At 31.2% G+C, this 27,652-nt stretch overlaps 2 protein-coding genes across 2 annotated transcripts; both read right to left on the bottom strand.

Annotated features, from left to right (window-relative positions):
- Positions 1-5,907: 5,907 nt before the first annotated feature.
- Positions 5,908-12,686, bottom strand: LOC128187122 (uncharacterized). The gene is made up of 6 exons (XM_052857334.1): positions 12,604-12,686; positions 11,029-11,207; positions 8,359-8,400; positions 7,302-7,478; positions 6,877-7,053; positions 5,908-6,586 (listed from the first exon to the last, which is right to left on the bottom strand). Exons 1-6 carry the CDS (start codon positions 12,684-12,686, stop codon positions 6,294-6,296), a joined length of 951 nt encoding a protein of 316 aa, XP_052713294.1. The 3' UTR covers positions 5,908-6,293.
- Positions 12,687-23,351: 10,665 nt separating this feature from the next.
- On the bottom strand, positions 23,352-27,057 carry LOC128186781 (uncharacterized). Its single transcript, XM_052856672.1, has 3 exons — positions 26,940-27,057; positions 24,333-24,510; positions 23,352-24,064 (listed from the first exon to the last, which is right to left on the bottom strand). Exons 1-3 carry the CDS (start codon positions 26,940-26,942, stop codon positions 23,769-23,771), a joined length of 477 nt encoding a protein of 158 aa, XP_052712632.1. The 5' UTR covers positions 26,943-27,057; the 3' UTR covers positions 23,352-23,768.
- Between the last annotated feature and the right edge of the window lie 595 nt (positions 27,058-27,652).

The following is a 27,652-nucleotide window of genomic DNA, read 5'->3' as shown; positions in this document are numbered from 1 at the left end:
AAATATTGAGATAAAAGCGATCTATAGGCTTTACATTCTTAAGAATCTGAAATCTACAATTCATAAAATTACAATCTTTTTGAAAAAAATTAAAATTTTGATATAACTGGGTCCTCGTTTTCTGACAGTTCTTTGTTTTGGTTGTGTTTCCCTGGAAAAAGGGGCATCCATGCAGAGCTTTGAGCACTATCTTTTGCTCCTGTGATGAGTTGGCGAGCATAACAGTAACGGTAAAACAAATACTTTTTTATGATGTATAGATGAACAGTTAATATAAATGTATTTTTAAAGCCGTTTATATATATGTATTTTTTAAATAGTAAAGTTGACAAAATGTCTCCCAACAGTAGTCAAATGCTAACAAAAAACAATTTTCATATTTTGACACAAATTTTTTCTTCTATAAATGATGTAATGATTGTAAGAAAATTTCCGGTGATCACCAACTCTACTAGTTTATACATCTTGAGCTCTTTTCTGATAGGAAATCAAACAATTTGTATATTTCTAATCAAGAAAACAACAATATAGACATTGTGTATCTTGTTACTGAATTGAATTTTTTAAATATTCATTTTTTATCCCCAAACTGGAAATTTTCGTTTATTTGACATATGTACAGTTTATTTATAATTAAATCTTTCCTAATCAAATATTTTAATGTTAATTTGATTGACTTTTTCCAGGTGTGTTATTCCACCTTAAGCGGTGTCTAGAATTGAAACTTGTCGGTGATGATATCCTTATTGCAATTCATCGCGATGTTCGTTGAAAATTTTGCTAAGTAAAGAACAATATATATAAATCTTTTATACGTATCAAGCTTTTCAATTTGAGTACTTTTCATTATCTTTCTTCAAAAAGAGATAAATACAGTCTATGACGGCCTTGACCATGTGACTGTCTCTAATAATACGTTTAAATTTACTTAATTGCTCATGATTAATTAATTCATTTTAAATCTTTGAAAAAAAATATTGTACGAGAAACTGATCAGAGTAATTACGTGTTAAATAAAGAATACTAAAAAGCGCGTAAAATATGGCGCAATACAAATTTTAGCGCCTTTATCGCTACAGCACTTGAGCGCTAAAATTAATAGTGCACCAAAGATTGTCCATATGTATTGATTATTTCATATTTTATAACTTCAATCCTTAAGTGTGTCTTACGTAATATCGGGCGGTCCGTTATATGTATATACACACACATACACAGTGTTAAACAGTGTAACCTGGTAATCAATTAAGTTCTGTCCAAAAACATGTGTTAATTGGTTTAATTTTATTGCTTATCAGTACCTTTTATTATCACCGTTAAAATTCAGTTTTCCCTGTGTCAATTTTTAGGCGCCTCGAGGTGATCATGTGTTCAATCGTGGCGAGCATCGATGCTGACAATTCATGATCGATTAATTTCCAGCTCTCTAATTGGCTGATAATATTAGCATACCACTGTGTGTTTTTTAAATGTTTAATTACAACAAAATAGCGTTTACTGCTACATTTACATAGGTATTTGATCGAGGTAATCGAAACTCGTATATAAATTCTCTGATAACATTTGAGTTCCCTCGCCTTAATTTCTTAGCTTTTCCGGTTTAGATAGTCGCTATGTGGAATTCAAAGTGCGATAACTCAAACTTGTTAACCAATGATGAACAAAGTATCGCCGACAAATAAAGTCTCCTGGCAAACGTTTTGGACAAAAGCAACTGAAATTAATTGTCCCCATTAACATTTTACCTGTGTACGGATTTAGAATCAAATTCCTTATTTCAACACAAAATGAAATTCGGGCGGTGGTCAAACATGAGACTCAGATTTTTTTTCATTTATTTTGTTTTAAAAGGTGCGTGCGCTAATATTTATTTGCGCCAATGTATAAACACTTGCGTTTGCGCTTAAATACGTCTGCGCCAATTATTTGCGTTTAACAGTATAAGATTATCTTAACTCCTCTACTGCCAAAGTGTCCATGTCAATAATGAAGTAAGGTTTTTAAAATAAGAAATTGAGCAAGAAACATTGCCACAGGATTTACTTTTAGAAAATTTAATTCTTAAAGGACATGTAAAACGGTTTATCAAGCCTAACAAGCATTCATGTAATCATCGAACGCTAGGTTCTAAACAAGCTAAATAATTGTAGAATAAAACGATTCTGCGTTCTATTGTTTTTATAATTTTTTTTAATTTTGGGGCCAATGAAAATTAATTCAAATATAATATATTTATTTATTTACTAGTAGTTTACCGACAAGGTAAATGTATTTATAAATACATTGCAAATCAAGTCCAAACTAAAACTGTACGTCAAGTACACACTGTCAAAACCTTTCTACATTACCGAACATCTTTTAGAGTAGTCTAGCGAATTTCATTCAAATCCATTTGGCCTTTCAAAGAACATAGAACTACATGCAGTTCAGAACTCTTCAATTTGGAAGATTAATACGTCTATCAAAAAAAATGCCTCTATTTGGTCGATGCTTTATCTAATGGATAATCCTAATATAGACAACATGAAATATAGTATTCTTAAAAACATTAATATAAAATAAACCCAGTTTCGTCTTCCGAAAAACTCTGACCTTTTACAAACTTAATACAACTGAAATTTTTCAGATGTTCATCGACGGGCTGTGAAAGACTGGGCGTGCAGTTTCACTGATAGATAATCATGCAACATTATTTAATATTGCTTTCTTAGCTTAATTAAATGCAGGCACGTAGCATCTTTTTTGAAAGTTAGGGGGGGGGGCAGCAGACTCAAAAAATCTTGGCAAGCAAAAAAAAAAAAAAAAAAAAAAGAAACAAAATAGGGACAATTTTGAATTTTCCAAAATCCTAATCCGGGGGAGGGGGGGGGGCTGGCGTACTATATCTTTTACTTCAATTTCACTCATAATTTCCTTACTTTCATACCCATTTTTTTTATACATACTCCCAAAAAACTGGGGGGGGGACTCCATGATAATTCAATTTTTTATATGTAAATTTTGAAAAATTAGTTGCTGCAAGAAAAAGTGGGGGGGGGGGGGGGGGGCAGTAATGTATTGGTTGTAAATAAAAGCATAAACTGGAAATTTTATATTTTTATTTTGAAAAAAAAAATCTACGTGTATGAAACTGTCATGGTCTTGGTTAGATTATACTATAGCATCTTTATTAAATTATGTGCGGATAAAGACAACTTTTATAGAGGGAAGGGTTTTGGGGCATAACTAAGGTAAAGGTCCGATGCCTATTTTAGGATAAAAAAATTTGTACAGATACCTCAATCACCTCTAGAACCGCGATTGTCCATAGCACTCCTGATGCAGGTACTACTACTAGCAACTGTAATTAAAGAAATAACTTAAAAATAAGTGCCTAATTAACTTACAATACTTATATTAACTTCAAAATTAATTTAATTTTCAATAACATTGACTGCAATGAAGTTCTCTTTGGATTTTGTAGTGGTAATAGCGAAAATGACAAAAAGTAAAATAAACAAAACAAAATGAATTTATTTATCAAAAAGAAATTAAACACAAACACACACCTTCATTCTTAATAAGGAAGAAAATATAACTTTAAATTGGGAGTCAATAAACACTGACAATGAAACAACAGTGAATTAAATTTTAACACCTTCAATTTTCAGTATATAAATGAAAAATAATGCTTATTATATAGAACATTATACTTTCTATGACATGAAATGTTAAGATTATTGAAAATTCACATGCATGCGAACAGTTCAACCCCAAATTGCACACAAAGTGCTGCTCATGTGTATTTTTATATAGTAAGGGATCTTATCCTTTCTGAAAACTATAATTTTTAAATATATTACCGGAACCTGCATATGGCCTTCATTTTTACATACACTGGTACAAAACAGTGCTATTTTGGGGAAAACACTTGCTGTTGGTATTCCTGTCTAATTACAGCATCTAGGTTTATATTGTAATTATTCTACCATCGTCGAAAAAAAAATCATATATCAAATATTGTAAGTGTACCTTGCTTGAAGACATTATTGCAAATGATATGTATATTGAAAGGACACTTGAAGAAATTTCATAAAGAGTTCTATATATACAACGTTCTGGCAAAATAAGATTTATGATGATTTAAATTACTTTTCATTGTTTATCATTTTATCAGCAAAATAACGTACATGTACACAGATCGTAAAGAAAGGAATCCTTTATTTAATGCAACTATTTTTCAAGAGATCACATGACAGTGAACTGTAAATTTTAAACTAGGTTTTATATAGACTTTTTTTTTTATTATTAGCAGCTTTACAAGTCATGAATTAAAGGGATATCTAAATAAATCACTTTTTGAGTTGAACATTTGAAGTTTTTCAGTCGAGTTCTCAAATATTTAGAAATTGGTTCACTATCCACAAAATACATGTTCAATTGATATTTAAAGAATGTGTAGGTGATACATTATTTTAAAATCATTTTTTTTCAATAATATTATTCTTAAAGTACATGTATCCATGGTAAAAAAAAAAGATTGTTAATTCTGCTAAGTATAAAGTTGCCAAGTTATTGCAATGATTGCATACTGAATGCTTAAATTAATTTTCATGTATATATTTAAACTATCCATCTATCATAATTAATTGTTAGGGTTATACGGAGGAGGGAGTGATCAAAAAATATCTGAACAAAAAAGCTTTAAAGAAGTGCCAGTTTTATTATTCTAAAATTCTATTTTGAAAATGATAGTAATAATAGTTATGATAAGTCTGTTATACAATGTAAGTAATATCTTTCCAATACAACAAATACAAATTCCATGTTGTATATATTCGTCATAATACAGTTTAATTTAAACAATAAACAGTAGCGCGTTGCAGAAAAATACATAACCCGCGTTAGCGGGTTGTGTATTTTTTTTTCTGCACTGTTCGCTACCTTCATAACCCGCATGAATCATCAAGAAAATCATTTTATTGATTATATTAACATCCTTTTTTTTTAATAAATTAATTGATTATGAAAAGTTAGTAAACTACACCAAATTACTGTTCATGTACATAAGTACGTTTGCTAAAAGGGACAACTAAATCGTATCTTTTACATGTAAGAATTTTAGTCTGACATCATCATGAATTATTATTTAATGCAGTCCGTGATCTTTCGTTGTAGATTTCGATCAATCGATAAACAGGGTGTGTCAATTTCAGTCCTGTTACTTTCTTGTCAGTTTCAGGCACTGTTGATTTCGACCAATCGAGAAACGGGGCGTGTAGATTTTAGTTTGGCTGTTTCTAAAGAGCTATAAATTAACTATAAGATTTTGTAAGACATAGAGAAAATAATACTTGGTAAATGTAAATATAAAACTCTAACAAACAAATACAAAAAACGACTGGAATCTAAAGTAGCTAAATGTGCTTTAACATATTACAACATAATATTATACAACATATTAATATTATATATCAAAATGTACAGTCATTTACCATTAATACAGTGCGACGGGTTCTAAACAATTTTTCATATGCTGTTGCATCATGATATTTAAAAATGAGCTCAAGATGAAGATACAAGTTTTATTTCTAAATGAATTGTTGAAGAATATAAATGATTTTTTTTTGTTAAAGTACTTTGTTTGTAAAATAAAGTATCAATGTTTACCTACAATCAATATATAAGGCATTATATTCTAGAGCTTTGATTTGCAGACCATTATCATAAAACTGATGTCTTCAGAGTAAAAGTAAATATTAATACTTCAAAAAAATATAAGTAGAGAAAATGAAGTTTCAAACAAATTTAAATATGACAAACACCAAAAACTGTTTATTTTTGTAAATAGTAAGCAAGGGAAACTATGAATGCTTAAATTGAACTTTGATGAGTATTTAACAAAGGTAAACAAATACATGGCACGAACCTTATTTACATAACAAAGATTTCTAAACAATGTGTCCTTCATGTAACTCGACACTTGACATTCATGCTTTTGTTTCCATCAGAAATCATGCAAAAAATCCATTTGAACATAAAAATACGAAAAATTCAAATTTAAAAATATCTATCTAAAAACGTTGCCATGCCCCTTTGAAAATATATGAATATTTAAATTTGAATCAAATAAACTACTACTCATATCCTTGATAAAAACGGTTTAAAATGTATTTTTCCTAGTAATAAATTTGTTTATTGCATACTTATTGACAATGTAAACTATTCAAGATACGTCCATGATGATAATAATTAATATCTTAATTAATGACACATAAGTGACAAGCAAGAAAAAGGTCTTAATTTGTTTTTAACTAAGACCTTATGTTTCTGTATGCTTTCTTAATATCACGTAGGGTCAACGGTAAATCACTTGCTATAACTGATAATACAAAACCTCCGATGATAAGTCCACCTAGGATACTTCCGACTGCTTTCGCTGAGGTTCTCTCATCCTTTGCACATACTTTTAAACGCCGAGCTTTAGAAGTTTCGTTTGCCTTGATAGAGAGCTTGGATTTTATTTCCTCTAGTCTGGCTTGTAATGTCTCTGTATCATTTACGTTTATGTATTTATTAGATCCACATGGACAGTAGCACGCATTGGCTGTAAAAATATCAATGCATGTTCTGTTTATTAAATTTCAATTAAATTTCAGCACAATTTTACAAATGACGGTCTATCAATATGTACATGTTCAAAGTGTATTTTTCAATTCAAATTCAAATATTTTTGCATTACAATTGAAATATAAGAAATTGTTTATCTATGCTCAGAAAAGGTTTGGGGCTTTTTAAAAATAAATCAATAGCTTATGTTTAATACAAAATAAGTAGGTTACTTGGTGTGTGTGGGTGGGGTGGTGCACTTTGTGTGTTTCAAAAAAGTAAACTCACTACAAGAAGGACTTTTTCCTGTCCAGTATCCCAGGTGATTGCATCGTCTGTACAGATCCCCGGAGGTATGATTGGAACCTTCCAGACATCTATACGTAACAGAGTCGTTGTACAGGTTTCCTGTTATGGTGTACTTTGCGTTGTCAATATACAAGCTTGTTATGTCACACACGGCACCTAGAAGTATAAAGCTTAACAGATTACCTTTTGTTACTGTACCGCTTAGAATAAATACGTCTTTTATTTATCATGTTTCCACAATATTTGGTTTTAAATATTCCATGATTTATCATATTTCATCGTTTCAATGCAGTCTGTCAGAAAATATAAACGATTTGCATTGTTTTGAGGTTTGAATACTTAACTGAAATTATCTACGTTACTGTATAACTTTTATATTTGATACTTTTCAATGCTTAACATACTGCACGTAGGAGATGTTCCTGTCCAATAACCCAGGTGATTGCATCGCCTGTACAAATCCCCAGATGTATGATGGAAACCATCCAGACACCTATACGTCACAGTGTCGTTGAATTGATTTCCTGTCACATTGTAAACGGCGTTCTCAATTTGCAAATGACTGTCGTTGCACATAACATCTGAAGTTTAAATTTTGAAATTTTACTGTTATTAATACAATATTTTACTGTTGTGTACTGTGAGCTTGCAATGTAAACCAATGGCAAGTTTGTATTAAACAATCATTCTGCGAGTTTTATTATTACCCATTATCATCATTTATTTATTATTTACTATTATTATTTATGATTATTCAGCTATCAGATTTTTTTGTAAGTGAATACCAAACACTGAACATTAGATAAATAAAATGTTACTGTGCTAAAATCTCGCAGAAATTATCTGCTTTGGACCGATTTTAAACAATCCATCAGTAAATCTAAGATAACTGACGCGTATGTTTAATATTTGAGTGTCAGTTCATTTGTCTTTTGTTTCAAATTTCCAATATTCCAAATGTTTTTCTTTTAAGTCTTAAGTGTATATCGTTAAGATTATGTATATAATTAGAATCTTAAAAAATATATACAGGAATGGTTATGTTACATGTATTTTTTTTTAGAAGTTTAAACGTATGGTGGAGGATTCTTTCAAAAATCGATAGTAACGAAATCTATCTTTTTCTTTTTAAAAGATTAGATAAGTCATAGAAAAGTAATGCCTTCAAAACTATTCATAACTTTACATTTTACTTTTCAAATAATGCATTTTGATTCTGTTATATCTAAATAAAATATTTCATGATTTTTTGCATATATTAATTTTTGCACCAACTTAATCATGATTGTTTGATAATAATAAAATATGAAAACAAAAAAAAAATATCATTTCATAACAAAAGCATATTTCTCTGCAAATCTTTACAAAATTAAATCAATATTCAATTAAAACAATTATGAATAGATACATAAAACAAACATGTTTATGGGTTTTTCTTTCTTAAATGTCTCTGTTACTCACCTATATTGACTTCAACAGTCATTAAATCTGCTTTCAGGAAACCTAAAACAAATAATGAATGTTCATATTTTTTATCTTCCTGTCGTTTGATTAAAAACATAGTTTAGGGATGGCCTATTCAATGGTCATCGGTTACGCATCAGTGGTCGGTAAGTCGTAATAAATTTAAAAAGTGGAATACCTTTACGAAATTTAAAATTTCATGACTTCATAAGATTGTGTACCTTTCCAGATTGTTTGCTCGTTGTTTAAGAATTTTTTTCTGAACAAAAATGTTAGTGTCAAAATTTCATATCATATTTTGATTTAAAATTTACAGAATATTCCTATTGTGTTTCTGTGATATACATGTCGGTTTCTGTGGAATAATCTATATTCATGGGGAACAATTTTCGTGGATTCTTACTTTTTTGCTCATTCGTAGGGCTGTAATTTCGTGGATGCGTCGGTTACTGTTTTAGCAACAATGATAACTCTGTCTTACATTGTTAATTCGTTGCGGATTTAAATTCGTGGGTGAGGGCTACCCACGAATACCCCGAAAATTGAGCCACAACGAATTCTGATGATTCCACAGTAAATATGGCTCAAATATGTTATGTTTTGGTGTAAGTAACTAGTTAATTGGTCAGGACAAGTTGAGGTTGATTGACAATTCTGCAAGCCACTGTCATCCCTTGAAAAAATACAGTAACATTCCAAATGCTAGCTCCTTTTCACTTGAAATGTTTCTGACAATGTCACTAATTTATTATGTGGATCAATTCTATGTAAAATCAAAATTCGGTGCCCACAATTGTCGCGGATTTTCTTCATACTTTACAGATTGGTATGTTTTGATAAGTAAAACGCCTAGGACCATTTATTTGTTGCTGAGTGGTGCTGTTCCCAATATTACAGAAGGTATATATGTAAAATGACAGGGGGATATATATTCTTTTTAAATCTGTCACATTTCAAGAGAAGGAAAAATATTTATGGAGAAACGCATAATTTTGAAGTGTTTCCATGGTAATTAAACAGAAATTTTTAAGATATGATTTCTTCATTTCATTTAAACTTAAAACTGCAATTCTTAAAATTTTTTGTTCACATTATTGTGACTGTGCCATAAAAATTTAATTCAGAGTAAATTGAGAACTGTTGCTATGGTAACAAGCTGAAAATAAGATAAATTCTACTGTTTTGAGATTTATTGAATAGGTATTTTTCACATAATGTATGAATATTTAATACCAATTGTATGTAAGAACTTCAAAGCAACTTGAAAAAATCTGAAATTTTCTAAAATAATTGCCATTGCTATGGACCTTTCAAAAAGTAAGAATTTATGTGTGATTTTTTTATGCATTTTTAATTTTCATAGGAACAATACATTTACATGTGTATGTTGTATAATAAATCTTTTTGTGGAATTTATTGAATTTGTAGGCATTATTTAACAAGTTCCAGAAAAAAATGTGCTTATCTTATAATAATCTTATCTATAATAAGGAATAACAGCATACTAAAATCACCTTAAATTTTTCAGTTTATTTCTATTTCTTGGCCATGTTACCATAGCTACGATTGTCAGTTTTCATAGATAAAATGATATTGCATAGACATTGATAGGAATTTTAAAATTAAATAGTTTCCACATTTCGACGTATTAAAAAATCCTTAAAAAACGGATATGAAAAAATATAGAAGTTGACAATAGGATGATGGTTGTTTTATGTCATCGATAGTTTATATTAGTGGTCAAAACCTTCTTAAATGTCTTCAAAGAATGTAACTTTTGTTATTTTTCCATCTTCAGCCTCGGTGACCATGGCAACAGTTACCTCTAGCAACTAACTTTTAATGTGTTTTTGCGTTTTACACCTAGATGTGTTCATGTATAGGAAATAAAGAAAATTTGTAACTATGCATGGCCGACCCTTAAGTAAATGTTTGATTCTTACATAGAATTGATAATAAGAATTTATAGAAATCCTTCCTCAACTTCCTAAACTAACGAGGTAGAGAGGTGGTGTAGAAGCATCGCTTGAAACTATTTTTGCGCCGAGCTTCGCTATAAAGCAGGTCACCTGAATAATTTAGAATACTATCTTGCTATTTTGTTCGAAGCAAATCGACCACAACTAGTATAAAGCATTTGACCGGAGCAGGCAAACAGAAGTTCTGAAGTTAGTTACCACACACTTACTACTATTCATGTAAATTTATTGAATCTAATTTTCAAATACTGAATACATAGCACACTTATTATTTACATAGAGTCATAATATGTATAAAAAGGGATGCATATACCAAAGTATTGAATATCATGATTCCCCCCGCAAAAAGGTTTCTGGTTAAAATAGCAGACAAATTAGATCATAGCAAACAAAGACAAATAATAACCCATAAAATATTAATTAAAATTTAAAGTAACTGATGCCTACATTAGGTTTTCTTGTTTGAGTATGGGACCAGTTTGGACATACAGTTAAAATGCTATTTAAATTTGTTCTCTACTTTTTGATATCCAATAGACTCACGAAGCGCATCGTTAAAATGATCGTAAGCATTTTTATAAATTGGCATATTCGGAATTAGGTAATTTGGAAACAAAATGGTTATTGTGCACGACTATGACAAAAAGCCTATTCAAAAATAAAAGAATAAATGATGTTATTGATTTACTTTTGAAATAATCCTTTCTCGTCAAACCACTGTACCAGATAGTTGTTTCAGACACTTGATCCACTTTGCAGGGTTTATTTATTACGGACTCTTTGACAAGAAGCCACCCAATGTCCCCGGGACATCCATTGTGAAGACTAGTTATATAGAATCTTCTTTTTACCATAGAGCTCTGAAAACTGAATACATCAAGACAATTAATTGAGACAAGGCACTCAACGTTAATATTGTGGCATCTTCGTAAGCCAATGGTTTTCGGTCCATTCCACTCCTCCTTTACACTTGGCAGATGTCATTACGGAAACTCAGTGACATGCTCTGTTTTATGATTGACTGCAGCTGTGAGTAGCTGATCCAACCAAAGCGCCTAAAACAGGAGCTTATAAATAAACTTTAGAAGAAACACACGTTTGATATTTTATAAAAATTCGCGCTGCTGTAAACATGTTGGGAAACAAGTGTTCGAATACAGTGTCTCCCTAACGATGGTCTTAAACTAGATCGCTATAAAAAAAATACACCTTACTGCATGGGATCATGGATTGAACTTGTCAAGGCTTGCTTGTTAGTGTAGTGCTTGTTAGTGTAGTAAGTAAACATAGCGACTGTAGAAGTTGCATATCCCGTTTATATATATGTTCCTGTTTATTGCTTTCAAATGTTTAATCAGCTGTATTTTAAATAATTTTTTTGTTCGCAATATTAAGGACGACGATACATAGGTTTATGACATTATCACTCCTTGTACAGGTTCCTAGAAACACAATAAATAAACCAGTCCTTGCTTTCTCTGGATTATATTTTCATTCCTATTTAATAGCATCATTAAATATGTCAACATATTTTTAAAGTTGTATCAATTACGTAGCGTGTATATTACCCTTTGTTTCATTTGATTCAAATGTAAATATGCAAGAGGCACAACTCAAGTTGCTTGCCAAAGAGTGCCATCGCATCACAGAGTTTTCGTTATGACATCTGCCAAGGGTTTATGGGGAGCGCAATGAACCGAAAACCCTTGGCTAGTGAAGATGATATTGTGGCAGTGTGAAAATTACAGCAAAAAGAACCAGTTGATGAATAACTAATCTTACAAACTATTTCGGTGTTGTGGGATTTAACTAACAGGCTTATGATTTTGCCTGTCATCGACTAGACTTGCTAGATATGCTTACCTCTCTTTTTAATTGCTTGATGAATATTTCATCCAAAATGCCCACAAAGAGTTACATACATGCTTTGTCGAAGTAAAGATTCTTATTCCTGTGAAATTTATCGCGCGTGTGCCTCGTGCCAGAAATCAGCAACTTTCATGAAATTTTAATTTTAATCATCTAAAGATCATAAGGTTTACATTTGAAACGAGTACTTTTTTCTTCGCTCCGTCTAATCAAACAAAACGGGGTCATATATATCTATTGCATTTCGCGAACGTGTACCCACTCATCCGCGGCAACTGTATTTAAATTTGACAGAATTAAACAACGGATCACTGTTTTGAAATAAGTAAAATATTTGAATTCTATATCAACATGAATCGAAAAACATCATTCCTATTTATCGATAATATTGTACCTTGTTTGCAAATATTCCAGAGAACCGACTGAACTATTTGTGAGATCTGTATATGAAGAAGCTTTGAATCGCTCCTTTGACATCCAGTTGGTTTTGTTGGTATTTCTGCCGTCGAAAATAAAAAATGCAGTCACGTTTTCCTCTTTGTAGATTTTAATGGTTACCTGAAAATATCGATTAATAGGAACTCTTTTTTAAGCAACAATTCTAGATGGTATTTTCAATTATTTATTGTTGTGCCACAGTGGTAAGTGGTCTGTTATCCTTAAAAATATGTTTCTATATTAAGAATTCTCTCCTAATTTTTCTTAATTTTCAGACCTAGAAGGAATATCTCTCTCTCTCTTTGCAAACAAATAAAAAACGACAGATTTGACAAAACATGGCTCTCTGTGTAACTATTTGGTATAGTGGAAGCTTTTACTTTGACGCTGCTCGGTTTTTTGTTTACTTTTGAAGTTGTGGTATTTATAGTATCATTGGCGATTTGCCTGCCTACAGCCAGGGCTCTGCTTTCAGCAAACCCGGCTAAAAACGAAGTTATTTTTCTGCCACTTTTCTGATTTTAAAAATTAGATTGATATATTGTGTTTATGTCTTTATACAGACGTGAGTTCAGAAAAATAGAAGGGTGAGGAGAAAGTTAGTTGAATGAAGAAGTTCCTGAATTTCGAGATGTTGTAGAGTGAAACAAAACCTTATAATTAGAGTTATTATTGGAGTAATACATTACATCATATCAATTTGTTTTGGGATATTGCACTTCAGTAAGCACTGATTTCGTTGATTAACTTTGGGTTGGTTTGCGTGCTTAACAATTGGTGCCCTTTTAATTGTATAAAGACCATTTTGATAGACTGTCATGAAATATACCAATGTTTCATTCAAAAATATTATAGCTATCATGAAAATTAAAATTATAAATTGACTGCGTCTTTTATAACTAAATACATAAACAATGCATTAAAAAGCAAAACTAGACGTTGATCATCATTCCTCTTTTTCGCCGAGCAGCTTCAACGGAAGACCTATTTGTTGCTTTTCATCGACCTTTGTTCTAGTTACTATTTTGAATTTCGATGAAATAGTATGTTTGATTCCACTGTTTTTATTTTTCACTTGTTTTGAAGAGAAACTTAGTGTTAAATTAATCTTTTATTGTTAAATCCTTGATATAATTATAGTATAGGTGATTCAAATTCTAAGATTTAAACATCAGTGATTCTCTTTCTTTCTTTCTTTCTTTTCTCTCTCTCTCTCACTCTCTCTCTCTCACACACACAAACACACACACACACACATTTATTTACCTCCTGAATGTTTGTCCTATCCCAGTTGTTGACGATTTCAGACTTATATTGTTGTGAAGATGATGTGGGAAATCTGCCAAACACTGTTTCGTTAAGATAAAAGGCGTATATTCCAAAACGGGCACCTGTTGCTATTTTTAATACAGTGACATTCGTTGAAAGGCATAAAGAAAGACCAGCTGCAAAAAAAGTCTATAAGAAAAAAAAGATGTTTAAGAAGAAGATGCGAGAATTTCTTTTTTTTTTACGCTTTATGTAAGATTATTATACTGTATTCTAACAGATTAATCTATTTCCAACGAAAAGCAGTCATTTTTTCTAAAGATCTTTTGATGAACGTTCTAATGTATTTTTTTTTTAGTTTGATCACTTCAGTACAATTCCTGGGGATGTTTTGTTCGGGTCGTTCATACACTCTTTTTATTACCATATATGGTGTTCTATTTTTTTTTCATTTATCAGATTGTGGAAAATATGTTTTGGTTGAAAACAAAATGTTATTTAATCATCAAAAAACAGTACGAGAATAACAACATAATACAATTAAGCCATTCACTTAATAAAATCCAAAAGAAAAAATTGAGAAACAATCACAAATATCTTACCGAAGACGTATACAAATATCCAATGCATAACGGTCTTGGAATGCTACAGTATCATTGCACGAATGACTTACAGCAGCTTTATGTAAGATGATGTGTATTTCAAAATCGATTAGATGATATCCATCACTAATGATTTGATCCATATTGATTTAAATACCTTTTGGTCGATATCTTTTATTGGAAACCATTCATATTCTTATTCAATGCTAAACAGTTCAAGTGAGTTCTATCCTTGTCCAACTGTCCGTCCGTTGCAAGTCAGAAAATAATCATGCTTTTCACCTTTTTTATAGAAAAAAGCTTAGAACCAAATTCAAACAAACATGGCTCAAAACACAATTAAATTGAGTAAAATCTAAATTAGTCAAATATTTTAGAGAGCTACACATTTGAATTGCAAAAATAAATGGAATAAACATTCATGAAATTGATGGATATTCTTTTTGAAAATCGATTGAACTCTGCAACCAATCTGATGAAGAGTGGTTCAAACTGTTCATAGAAGCTCAGCAAAGACAAATGAGAACAACATGTATCAAACCCGTCTTTTAAGTATGAAACCATCCGACGAAGAATATAATGTCAATAAAAGTATAAGAATATGAAAATTTTTCAAGGTTTTTTTCAAGTAAACTACTGAGTAAGTTTGTGGTATTATTTTGAAAGCATTCTTATTACAATTTCAAAGCAAAAAGTAACTCCAATACTAGTCAATGTTCAACATACAAGCAGAAATATATATGGAAAATTTACTTAAGATCTTCATATCCAGAGTAACAATGCTTCAAATTGTATGGTTGGTATAAGTTTGCAAGACTGAAGCTTTGAAGTCAAACTTGAAAATAAAAACAGTGTATATGATCAGCTATCGACAAGTATAATCAAACCAATATTGCTTCCTTTCGGGAAATGGAGGTGGTTTAAATCAAATTGGCTATCGACTGAAGTGAGACCACCATGTTTGGTGAAAAAATGTACTTTTTTTTTTCTTTACATTCTTAAGAATTTGAATTCTACATTCATAAAATTTCAATCTTTTTGAAAAATTCAAAATTTTCATATAACTAGGTCCTCGTTTTCTGACAGTTCTTTGTTTTAGTTGTGTTTCTCTTGAAAAAAGGCATCCATGCAGAGCTTTGAGCACAATCTTTTGCTCCTTTGGTGATTTGGTGAGCATAACGGTAACGATTTAACAAATACCTTTTTACGTTGTATAGATGTATAGTTAATATAAATGATTTTTTCAAAGCCGTTTATATATATGATCTTTTTTAAAGAGAAAAGGAAAATACACAAATTTAGAAGCTTTATAAATTTTATCTTTACTTAATATTGGGCGAATTTATTGATCAAAAACTAGTTTAAGTTTTAATTCGGTTTTGCAAACTTTTTATTTATTTGCAAAACTGTTTTTGAACTAGTTTTAAACTAAAACTAGGTTTTGTATTTATTGGCTTTAAACTGAAACAAGTTTCCAGGAAACCTATAATCACCTTCGAGTGCGGTTTCGGGGGTTTTAAATCCTTTCAAGATGGCAGAGATGTGTTCGAAAGAGAGTAGTTGATACTCAAGTGTGGCACATGTGTCAAAGAATGAACTCAGCGAATCATATGAGTATCTTTCTAACGTTAAACATATGTGTCTCAAAGAATCTAATATAGTACATATAGTACTGACCAAAATAATAATGTGAAAGAGAGAGATTCCATTAATACAAACACTGAGAATTACCCTTTGCAATTTACAACAGGCAAAGGAAAAACTTTCAAAGTGGTTGACGAAAAAAAGAATTCATGGAAAGATATGCTCATAACATTTTTTTTAGTACATATTGTAATGCATTGCTGGCCATTCAACTATGGCTCTTTGAAATCAACAAGATTTGTCTGGCTTTTGAGCTAAGACCACGTAATTAGTGGATATTTCACTTGAAACCGGTGTCATTTTAATTGTTTCAAACGCCTTAAGTGAACCAGTGATCTCTACAGATATAACGTGTAGAAAAATGAATATTGATATACAATTATAGTTTTTCATAGCATCATTCACTTTTCCAAAATATTGATATGGTGTTAAAAGCCTATTTTGCAATGGGTTCGCAGAATAACCTAATATGTGGGTATTGCCAGGAAAAAAATTGTCTGCACTGTTTAATAAAGACTTTCATGCAAATGCAGATGAGATCAAAAATTATCTTCTTTATATTTCAAGAACAAATCCAAAAGGTATGCTAGTGCAATAACAGCCATTTTTCTAAACTAACTTTCAATTTAGTGCTAAACCTTCGAACCACCCAACCGGTTTCAAACAGATATGAAACTATTATCAAACCATAAACCTAAACTCGAACTACTTTTTGATCAATAAATTCGCCCAATAGTTTTAGCTTTACAAAACATATCTAAATAATTGAGGTAGATCAGATGGGTCATATGTTTACATCCCAACGTCCGTAATGAGCATTGGCGATTGTGGAGAACCTAAACCATATTGCATTGTTCAGGTGGCTTTACATTGCAAACAATACAAATATGTAGCTGTGCGATAGAAATACTTTTTTGTGAAAAAAACCCCAAAGCAACTATTGTTATTTGTGTTTATATACTATCAGACAATTAAGGTATTCCGTTTCCAACAAAACACCTTATCAAGCTATTTAGTACTTTTCATCTTGTTATTACTAAGGTTTTCCGTTTCCAAAGGAAGACCCTATTGTTTTCGCACTGTATATTATATTTTTTTTTCTCCAAATTTTGCACGCGATTTCTCGAAAACTATTAGACAGATCTCAACATTTTTAAACAGATAATTAGATGTGATCTGCAATGGATAATTACATGAACAGCAAAAAATATTGTCTTCATAAAAACATGAATAATATGTAAACGGTGTGACCGTTGGACCGAGCGCAGATTTAACACAGTGCAGTTTTAATTTTTGTATAATATAATCTATTTAAAACGCACACAGTAGGATCCGCCTGCATGGTTGCCTACACAAGTCATTCGTCAAAGTTAATCTAAACGTCGCGTGCTCAGTGCACATTATGACGTCATATTTCAGACGTAAAAACGTTCAAATTTTGTTTTCGGGAATAGCCGAAGAGAGTTACGCGATTCCGAACTTTCTTTTTATTTCTTCTTTCATTGTTCATCAATTTAATTCATATGAGTGCCGCTGTAATAAAATTGAATACTCTATTCAGTATCTAAAAGATCAGTTCCTTGACGTTAATGTTTTTATTTTCCATCTAATAATTTGATAAGACATACATAGAACAAGTCGTGTTTCTTGATTGAGACACTATTGAAACTTATCTGGTTTCCTTTTTAATTTATTTTAATTCAAATTACCTTCTATTAAAACACTTGAACTTCTTTAATCGAGTTTAGGGGCAATGAACATCGATAATTACCAGTTAATCAATGATCGAACTAACTTTTTAAAAACAAAATGGCTGCCAATATGGCGGCGCCCAGGGCTGGAAGAAATTTTTTTTTGGCCTTAGTACGCCTGATTCAACTCTCATTTTTCACTGATTTTCTTATATATACGTGTTACCATTAATCCTCGCTTCGCGACGCGGGCTTCGCCCGCCTGTCGCCGCGCTCGGTATAAAATAAACCTAGTTGCATGTTTAGGAAAACCGAGGCCTTTTACAAACTTAATACAAATGAAAGTGAATTTTTTTAAATATTCATTGAACTTCGGTTAAAGAGTCGGCGTGCAATTTTTCAATGACAGAATCATTACAATTACAATCATGAAACTACAGGATAACTTCACTTAAAGACATGCGATATTTGCGAGAAAAAAACTTTAAAAAAATATTTTTTCTTTCAATTGCAGAAATGGTCAACATCTAAACTGCAACATTACGTAATTGCGTTTAATAAAATTATGTTGTTACCAAGTACGGATTTGTTTTCATAGGAGGGGTTTTCACGATTTCTTCAATCTCCATACGTACGATAATGAGGACGCCCACTTTTATACTGACGTCAAACATAGTCAACGCATGTTTGTCTATTGTTCTCCGTTTAACAGTAGTTGTATATTTGCATTATCTAAGTCATGTCAAAGGGAAATTAAAAGACAAACATGCGCTCATGGTTTCAATGAAAAAAAAATGCTTCTTAAATTTGCTTTCCCTGTTGTAACCAAGGGCTGATGCATGATGAATATTATAATTCATCACGTGATATCTCAGCTCAGGTAACTTTGTGAATACAAAATTCTATCAAGTGACGTGTAAGGTAGCATGTTATGTGCTAATTAGGACAATATTTTCGAACACGTTAAATTGTCAAGCATTGATTTTAAGTCTTCTGTACTAACATGGGCGTGGTCTAATTGTTGAAACGATAGAAAATAGTATACTTGTACCATATAGAATAGATAAGGTTATGGTAAAAGAGTGATCAAATAAGTTTTATATATAGTATTGTTGTTTATGCTTGTCTAATTTTAGTACCATTCTGATAATGTTAGCTCCACCTCTCATGCATATAAATATTAATCTTATGTTTGATCAAGGGCAGATAAACGAAAATTCCCCTTTTTCGAAAGTTGAGAAAAACATAGAATGAGCTTAATTATTTTCATAAGCGACACTGAAAGTCGTTGGTTAACATTATTTAATACTGCGTTCTTAACTTAATTAAATGTACTACTTGTTTATAGAGGTAAGGGGTTTGGTGGATATGGTAAGGGTCTGAGGACTGTTTTCGGTAATTTTACTCTGTCAAGACGCCCATACCACCTAAAGAACCGCGATTGTCAATAACACCCCAGATGCAGGCACTGCTACTGACGACGGTAATTAAGGATAATTTAAAAAATAGGAGCCTCATTTTACTTACAATGCTTATATTAACTTCAAAATTAATTTTCATTAACATTGTAAAAAAAAATGGCAAATGAGGTCAGTAAAAAAATTCATGAAAAGCCACCCGCTTTACTAAATCGGTATCGCAGAACATCATAAATACATTTTGGACAAGATTTGTAATGTGAGAATTATAAACAAATTAAAATATATCATTCGGTGATGAACTTCACTAAGAAATATTATAAATGCGTGAGCTGTATAGAGTTATAATTAGTTGATAATTCAACCTAAGGTGGTATGGGACACCTGTCAATATAAATGTGATGCTTTCATCGTTTTAGAATTCCCAAATTTAAAAAAAAAATTGATTAAAAATTGAATTTTGAAATATTTTGGAAACTTAAGGTAAAAATTATAAAATCCCCATAGGGATTCAAACTCATGACTTACAGATCCGTAGGTAACCCTCTACTGTAACAAATTGCGCTGCGCTGTTAGGTAAGTGATATAGTAAAGAATAAATATAGAAAAAATATAATTGATTTTATTGTTTTATTTCGATAGGAAGTACGTCACAATATAAAGGGGTCTCATACCAGCTTAAACTTCTCAGATAACTCTATCAATTCTTTTACATTAAAACATCTTAAAGCGAACACTGTGTTTATATTTTGATTATATAATTATCAAATAGCAGAAAATAATTTGCTCTTTAAATTTTTTATATACGGATATGATTAATACAAGAAGAATTATGGACCACTAGATTTTAAAAAAATCCAAAAAGTGGGTAAATAAATTTCTCACCTCTAGGTCCTTGAATGCTGCCAAGTGCTATCTCAGTATAAAAAAAAATTCATGTCCTAATTGTTTTAGTCTAAAATTCTAAAATTAATGTTCCACTTAAAAAAGAAGCAAAAGAAATGTTCAGATGAATTGTTATTTGTATGTGTTCCTGAATATACCGGTAACTCAAATTTTGCGTTATTTTTTTTTTCATTCTTCATCACAAAACGAACATTAAAGAAAATATAACAAATATAAAATTAATTATGTATTATGTAACCGTTTATCTGTTGCATGTGTATATATTTATGACATAATATGGGCAAATATTTACAACCTCTGCTATCTACACATTGTAATATTCTACCATCGTCGGAACGTCTTATTTTAAGCATTGACACATGGATCAAATCCAGTTGCAGCATCGTTATACATCAAAAATTATTCTTCAACAGGTTATAAGCATACCCTGCTTAAAGGCATTATTGTAATTCATATGCATTGAAAGAAAATTTGAAGAAATCTTATGAAGAATTTAATATATACAATGTTCTGGCAAAAAAGATTAATGATCATTAATATTACAGTACATTGTATATCATTTTAATTGCATCATAATGTACATGTACACAGATCATAAAGAAAGAAATCAATTATTCAATGCAATAAGTTTTTAAGAGATTGCATAACACTGAACTGTAAATTTTACACTAGGTTTTATATAGCAACTTTACAAGTCTTTTAAGGGAAATAGTCACTATTTGGGTTGAAATATTCAAGTTTTTCAGTTGAGTTCTCAAATTTTTCAGATTTGGTTCACTATCCTTAAATACATGTTCAAATGATATCTAAAGAATGTCCATGATGATACGTTATTTTAAACATAATTTTTTTTCAATATACTTATTCTTGCAGTACATGTACCAAGAATGAAAAAAGAAAAAAAAAAAAGAATGAAAAAAGAAGTATTAAGTTGCCAAATTATTGCAACGATTGCATTCTGTGCTTAAATCATCTATCTTGTTTATACTAGCGGAAAAAAAGAAACTGTACATTATTTAATATATAAAAAACATTTAAAAAATACAATGAACAAATTTTATTTTTTGTAATACTGTTAACACATGTATTCGTATCATCTCATAACACATTAATGTCAACGTCAAATAACGTCAATTTCAGCACACTCAAAAGTCACTGTTATTTGAAATTGGATTAACAAAATTAATAACGCGTGTGACCACCATTTGCGTTCACGCATGCTTGACAGCGACGCCTCATTGATGCCACTAAAGTGTTCAGAAATGCTTGAGGGATGTTGTTCCTGATGTTGGTTAAAGCCTGCCCTAAATCAGCCAATGTCACTGGCTGATTTGGTAAACGGCGTAAACGTCTTTCAATTTCATCACAGACGTGCTCGATCGGCGACAAATCGGGGGAAACAACTGGCCAAGGCAAGACATCGACATTCTGTTGAACAAACAAGTCCCTGACTACACGTGCAACGTGTGGCCTTGCGTTGTCTTGCTGCAGAGTGATGTGATTTTGATGTCTCTGTATGAAGGGTATCACACGACGCTGAATAATTTCATCTCGATAGCGTACGCCGGTGAGATATCCATAGACAATTTGTAGAGGGGTTCTTCCACGTGCTGATATTCCACCGCACACCATAACGCTACCTCCACCAAATTGTCGACGTTGCACAACAGTAGTGTCCTGGTAACGCTCCCCAACGCGACGATACACCCTACAACGGCCGTCATTGCTATCCATATGAAATCTGGATTGATCAGTGAACAGAATATTGGCCCAGTTCTTTATTCTGAATCTTGCTGTCTGGAAACGATTTCTCAGATGCACAAGTCTAATGTGGTTGTCCTGTTGACGTGACGTCACACGAGGTCGCCCAGAGCGCGGTCGATCATGAGTGTTGCCAGATTGTTGAAAACGTCTCCATAATGACTGGATGGTGTTTCAATGAACTCTAAAGTGTCTTGCTACAGTATTTTGTGCCATTCCAGTTTGCAGCATCCCATCAGCACGATTACGTTGGTTTTCGTTGAGTCGTGGCATGACATAGGGGTAAATTTTGTTGAAACTAAAGGGATTTCCTTAACAAAAAAAGTTTAAACAAATCCTTTACAGTTCTTATTCCAAACAGTATTGGCCCGTAAAACTCGTGCGTACAAATTCTTCAATAAACAACAGGTGCTCACTAACCATGAAAAAGGCCGTGCACCCGGACGGTTACCATCTGATATTGTCAAAAACATTACATTCACCATTATCGATTGTTTAAATTTTATAAATACAAACAATAGATATAGAAAAATTATACTAAATTTTATAATGCACAGTTTCTTTTTTCCGCTAGTATATATCTAAATTATCCTTCAATTAAAATTAATTGTTAGGTTTATACGGGGGGGGGGGGGGGGGTAAATAAAATTATGAACAAAATTGCTTTAAAACAAGTGCCGTTTATCAATGCTAAAATACTATTTTGAAAATTATAGAAATAATAGTTATAATAAGTTGTGATGTATGTATTTTTCCAAAGTAACAAATATAAATTTCTTGTTGTATAAATTCATTATGAAACAGTTTAATAAAACTATAAAAAAACAAATACAAAAACGTCTGGAATCTAAAGAAGCTAAATGTGCTATAACATTTCACAACATAATGTTTTATGATATAATAATACTGCATATCAAACCGGTTTCTTTGAACAGTCATTTACTATTATAACATACGTCGGGTTCTTAACAATTTACCACATGCTGTTGCATCATGATATTTACAAATGAGCTCGAGATAAAGATACAAAATTTTAATTCTACTGATCAACATATTCAAAATAATCCATAAATATATTTATTGTATATTTGCCAAATATATATATTTATATTCATTTATGTTATTCACATTCTGTATATTCTTCAACGATTACTTTTTGGAATTTTATATAATTTTTTGTTGTAAAAACTGGTTTCAATATTTACCTACAATCATTATGTAGGGAATTATATTTCAAAGCTTTTATTTGCAGACCATGATCATAAAACTGTATAAAAGTAAATATTGATACTTCAAAAAAATAAAGTAGAGAAAATAAAGTTTCAAACAAATTTGAATATGACAAACACTAAAAACTGTTTATTTGTGTTTCTAATTAGTAAGCAATGAAAACACATATGCTTGAATTGCACTGTAACGAGTATTTATCAAAGGTAAGCAAAAACATGTTTACATAACAAAGAATTATGAACTCTGTGTCCTTCATGTAACTCGACACTTGATATTCATACGTTTGTTTCCATCAGAAATCATGCAATAAATCAATTTAAAAATAATAACGTCAACAATCAAATATAAGAACATCTATTTCAAATCGTTGCCATGCCCCTTTGAAAATATATGGATATTTAGATTTGAATCAAATTGACTACTACTCATCTCCTTGATAAGACAGTTTATAATGTATATTTTTTCTAGTAATAAATTACGATTATTGCATACTTATTGACAATGTAAACTTTTCATGATACGTCTATGATGATTAAAATAAATAAATATCTTAATTAATGACACATAAGTAACAAGCAAGAAAGAGGTCTTAATTTGTTTTTAACTAGACCTTATGTTTCTGTACGCTTTCTTGATTTCACGTAGGATCAACGGTAAATCACTTGCAATAGTTGATGATACAAAACCTCCTATGATAAGTCCACCTAGGATACTTCCGACTGCTTTCGCTGAGGTTCGCCCATCCTTTGCACATACTTTTAAACGCCGAGCTTTAGAAGTTTCGTTTGCCCTGATAGAGAACTTGGATTTTATTTCCTCCAGTCTGGCTTGTAATGCTTCTGTATCATTTACGTTTAGGTATGCATTGGATCCACATAGACAATGGCACGAATTGGCTGTAAAATATCAAATACCTGTTCTATTTATTACATTTCATTTAAACCTAGCACAATTGTACAAATGACATGGGTGTATTTTTAAATGGAAATATATTTTTGCATTACTATTGAAATAAAAGAAATCGTTAATTTTTGTTGAAAAAATGTTTGGGACTTTATTTTAAATAAATCATTAGCTTACATGTAAAGTTTAATGTAATGTAAGTATGATACATGGTGTGGGGAGGGGGTGCACTGTGTATGTGTTTCAAAATGGTAAACTCACTACAAGTAGGACTTGTTCCTGTCCAGTTTTCCAGGTGATTGCATCGTCTGTACAGGTCTCCGGATGTATCATTGAAACCATCCAGGCATCTATACGTAACAGAGTCGTTGAATTCCTTCCCTGTTACATTGTAAACGGCGCTGTCGATTTGCAAATGACTGTCGTTGCATCTAAACATCTAAAGTTAAAAGTTTTACTGTTTTTTAATCCAATTTTACCGTGTGCTTGCAGTGTAAACCAATTGCAAGTTTGTACGTGTATTAAAACATCATTCGAAATTTACTATTATTTATTATCATTATTTATTTACTATTACTATTTATTTTTAATTATTTATTATTATTATTCAGCTGGCAGATATTTTTTGCACGTGGAAATCATACACTGAACTTTAGATAAATAAAATGTTACTGTGCTAATTTCTCGCAGAAATTACTGCTTTGAACCGCTTTTGAACATTTTATCAGTAAATCTTCTATGATAACTGACGCTTATGCTTAATATTTGGATGCCAGTACATTTATCTTCTGTTTAAAATTTCTAATTATTCCAAATGTTTTTGTTAAGTCTTAAGTATATACCTTTGTTAAGATTATGCATATAATCAGAACCTTAAAAAAATATCTAGGTAGAAAGGATATGTTACATGTATGGTTTATTTTGGTTTTATTTTTATGTTCGGATTGCTGGAATTAAGAGAAATTTAAACATATGGTAGAGGTACCTTTTAAAGATCGATGATAAAGAAATCTATAATTTCATTTTCGGAAAGATTTGATAAGTCATAGATAAGTAATGCCTTCAGAATTAATCATAATTTTACATGTTTCCTTTCATATAATGCGTTTTGGTTCTGCCTTTAAAAAATTTCAATCTGTCAAATCTAAATATAATATTTTTCATGATTTGATATAAATTATATTAATTTTTGCACCATCTTAATCATGATTGTTTGATAATAATGCAATATGAAAATTTTAAAAAAATCATTCTATAACAGTGGAATATTTTTTAAAGAAGCAAAATTTAACCAATATAAAACATTATTCAATTAAAACAATTATTAACAGATACATACAACATACATGTTTATGTTTTTTTCTTAAATGTCTCTGTTACTCACTTATATTGACTTCTACAGTCATTAAATCTGCTTTCAGGAATCTTAAAACAAATACTGAATGTTCATTTATTTTCTTCCTCTCGTTTAATTAAAAAACATAGTTTATGGGTTGGCAATTCTTAATCGGTTAACTGGTAACTCTGCTGAATCAATGGTCATCGGTTACGCAATCAGCAGTCAGTTAGTCGTAATGAATTTAAAAAGGAGAATACATGTACCTGACCGAAATTTCATAACTTCATAAGATTGTGTACCTTTGCTTGCTCGTCCTTTAAGAATTTTTTTTGGAACAAAAATGTTAATGTCAAAATTTCATATCATACTGTATACTGGGAAATAGTCGCCCCCGTTTTATTTTCGCCCCTTTCGCCCTCGTTGTCAGCGGGCGAATTTAAAATTTGGCGGATTCCCAGGTTTTAAGTTATCCCTCTTTAAACAAACCTATGTCTGGGCGAATTCAAAACGGGGTGAAAACGTTTGCAAGTGAAGTCGGGCGAAAATAACACGAGGCGAAAATAAGTCTGTATAAAGTATTTTGATTTAGAATTTACAGAATATTCCTGTTGTACTTTCTGTGATATAAATATCGGTTAAATATGGCTCATATATGTTGTGTTTTGGTGTAAGTAACAAGTTAATTGGTCAGGACAATTTGAGGTTGATTGACAATTCTGCAAGCTACTGTCATCCCTTGAAAAAAAAAGTAGCATTTCAAATGCCACCTCCTTTTCACTTTTCACTTGATATGTTTGTAACAATGTTACAAATTCATTATGTAGGTAAAATTAATTTAGTTTCCTACATGTTCATATGTACAACGTTTTTGAAGAATATTACAGGAACCTAGACAGAAATTATCTCAAGATTATTTTTTCAGTAATAAAATTTTTACAGAATATATTCTTAAATTCGTTTGATAAGTCTAAAACCAAGCGCAACTCCTTGTACGCAATGGATATACAGTTTTTATATGGGCGGAATTGTAGGTCCACGGTCCGTCAACCCAAGTTTCCCGTGGAGCTACAGTTCTTCAGCTAGTTGCATGGTATTGTATTGGTATAAGTTTCAATTAAATCTTGATTTTTGTTGTTTATAACTTTTATGAATATATTGCTTGACACGAGTCATTTTGTGAAAGAAATAGTTATTCCTTTACGGCACAGCTTTGAATACAAAAGCTGAGCTTCGTTTACATAACAAAGATTACCGACCTCTAACTTAGATTTCAATTTCTAAATTTTGGTCAATCATACAAAATGCTTAAGTAAACTCATATATACCTTTTACATTTAAAACGAAAACTGTGTTAAGGTCCCTCTATATGGATGATTAATATGATTAATTCTATACCATTTTTTTTTATTTGACTCAATTGTTTTAAAATTATCTTCTCTTCTCGGGGGCATTTATGGGGAAATCGAGTGCACGTTTAGGATAAAAAACATATTTCAAAAATAAAGAATTAGTAATCACAGTTGATTTACCATTGAACAGATTCTTTGTCGTCAAACCACTGTACCAGATAGTTGTTTCAGACACTTGATCCACTTTGCAGGGTTCAGTTAATACGGACTCTTTGACAAGAAGCCACCCAATGTCCCCAGCACATCCATAGTGAAGATAAGTTACATAGAATCTTCTCTTTGCCCTAGGGACCTGAAAGCTAAAAACATTCAGGACAATTAAATGCTATAAAGACGAGTTACTTAACATTAATATTGTAGCAGTTTGAAAGTTACAGTTAGAACAACAATAGAGGAATAACTAGGGTTGACCTTATAAACTATTCAAATTATATGTGAAATAGCTTACAGGCTTATAAATGTTCCTCTAATAACTAGACTTGCTTTACGTCCTGTGTCATCAAACGGACCGGGGTCAAACCGGTATACATGTATACCTATTAACCCCTGCGAATGTTATTGTCATTTAAACTTAGACCATGTGGTTTTATTTGACCCTTTTAGTTTCGCAGTAAAAATCGTGCCTCGTGTTTATAAACTATTTAATGAAATCTATAGGTACTTGTAGTCAAATATAAAATCTAGACGTTTATTGATTTTAAGCTTTATCTTAATTAATTAGGGGATAAAACGAGTTCTAGAAATAAATATGACAATAGAAAATTAGGTTTTTTTCGGCTATTACAACAATTAACATGCTTAGCAGCGGTTCCCCTTTTAGGATTAATTTTTGA

The sequence above is a fragment of the Crassostrea angulata genome, chromosome 6 (assembly GCF_025612915.1).
Source record: "Crassostrea angulata isolate pt1a10 chromosome 6, ASM2561291v2, whole genome shotgun sequence".
Lineage (NCBI taxonomy): Eukaryota > Metazoa > Mollusca > Bivalvia > Ostreida > Ostreidae > Magallana > Magallana angulata.
The sequence above is the reverse complement of the archived record's forward strand: the minus strand, read 5'-3'. Positions and strand labels throughout refer to the sequence as shown.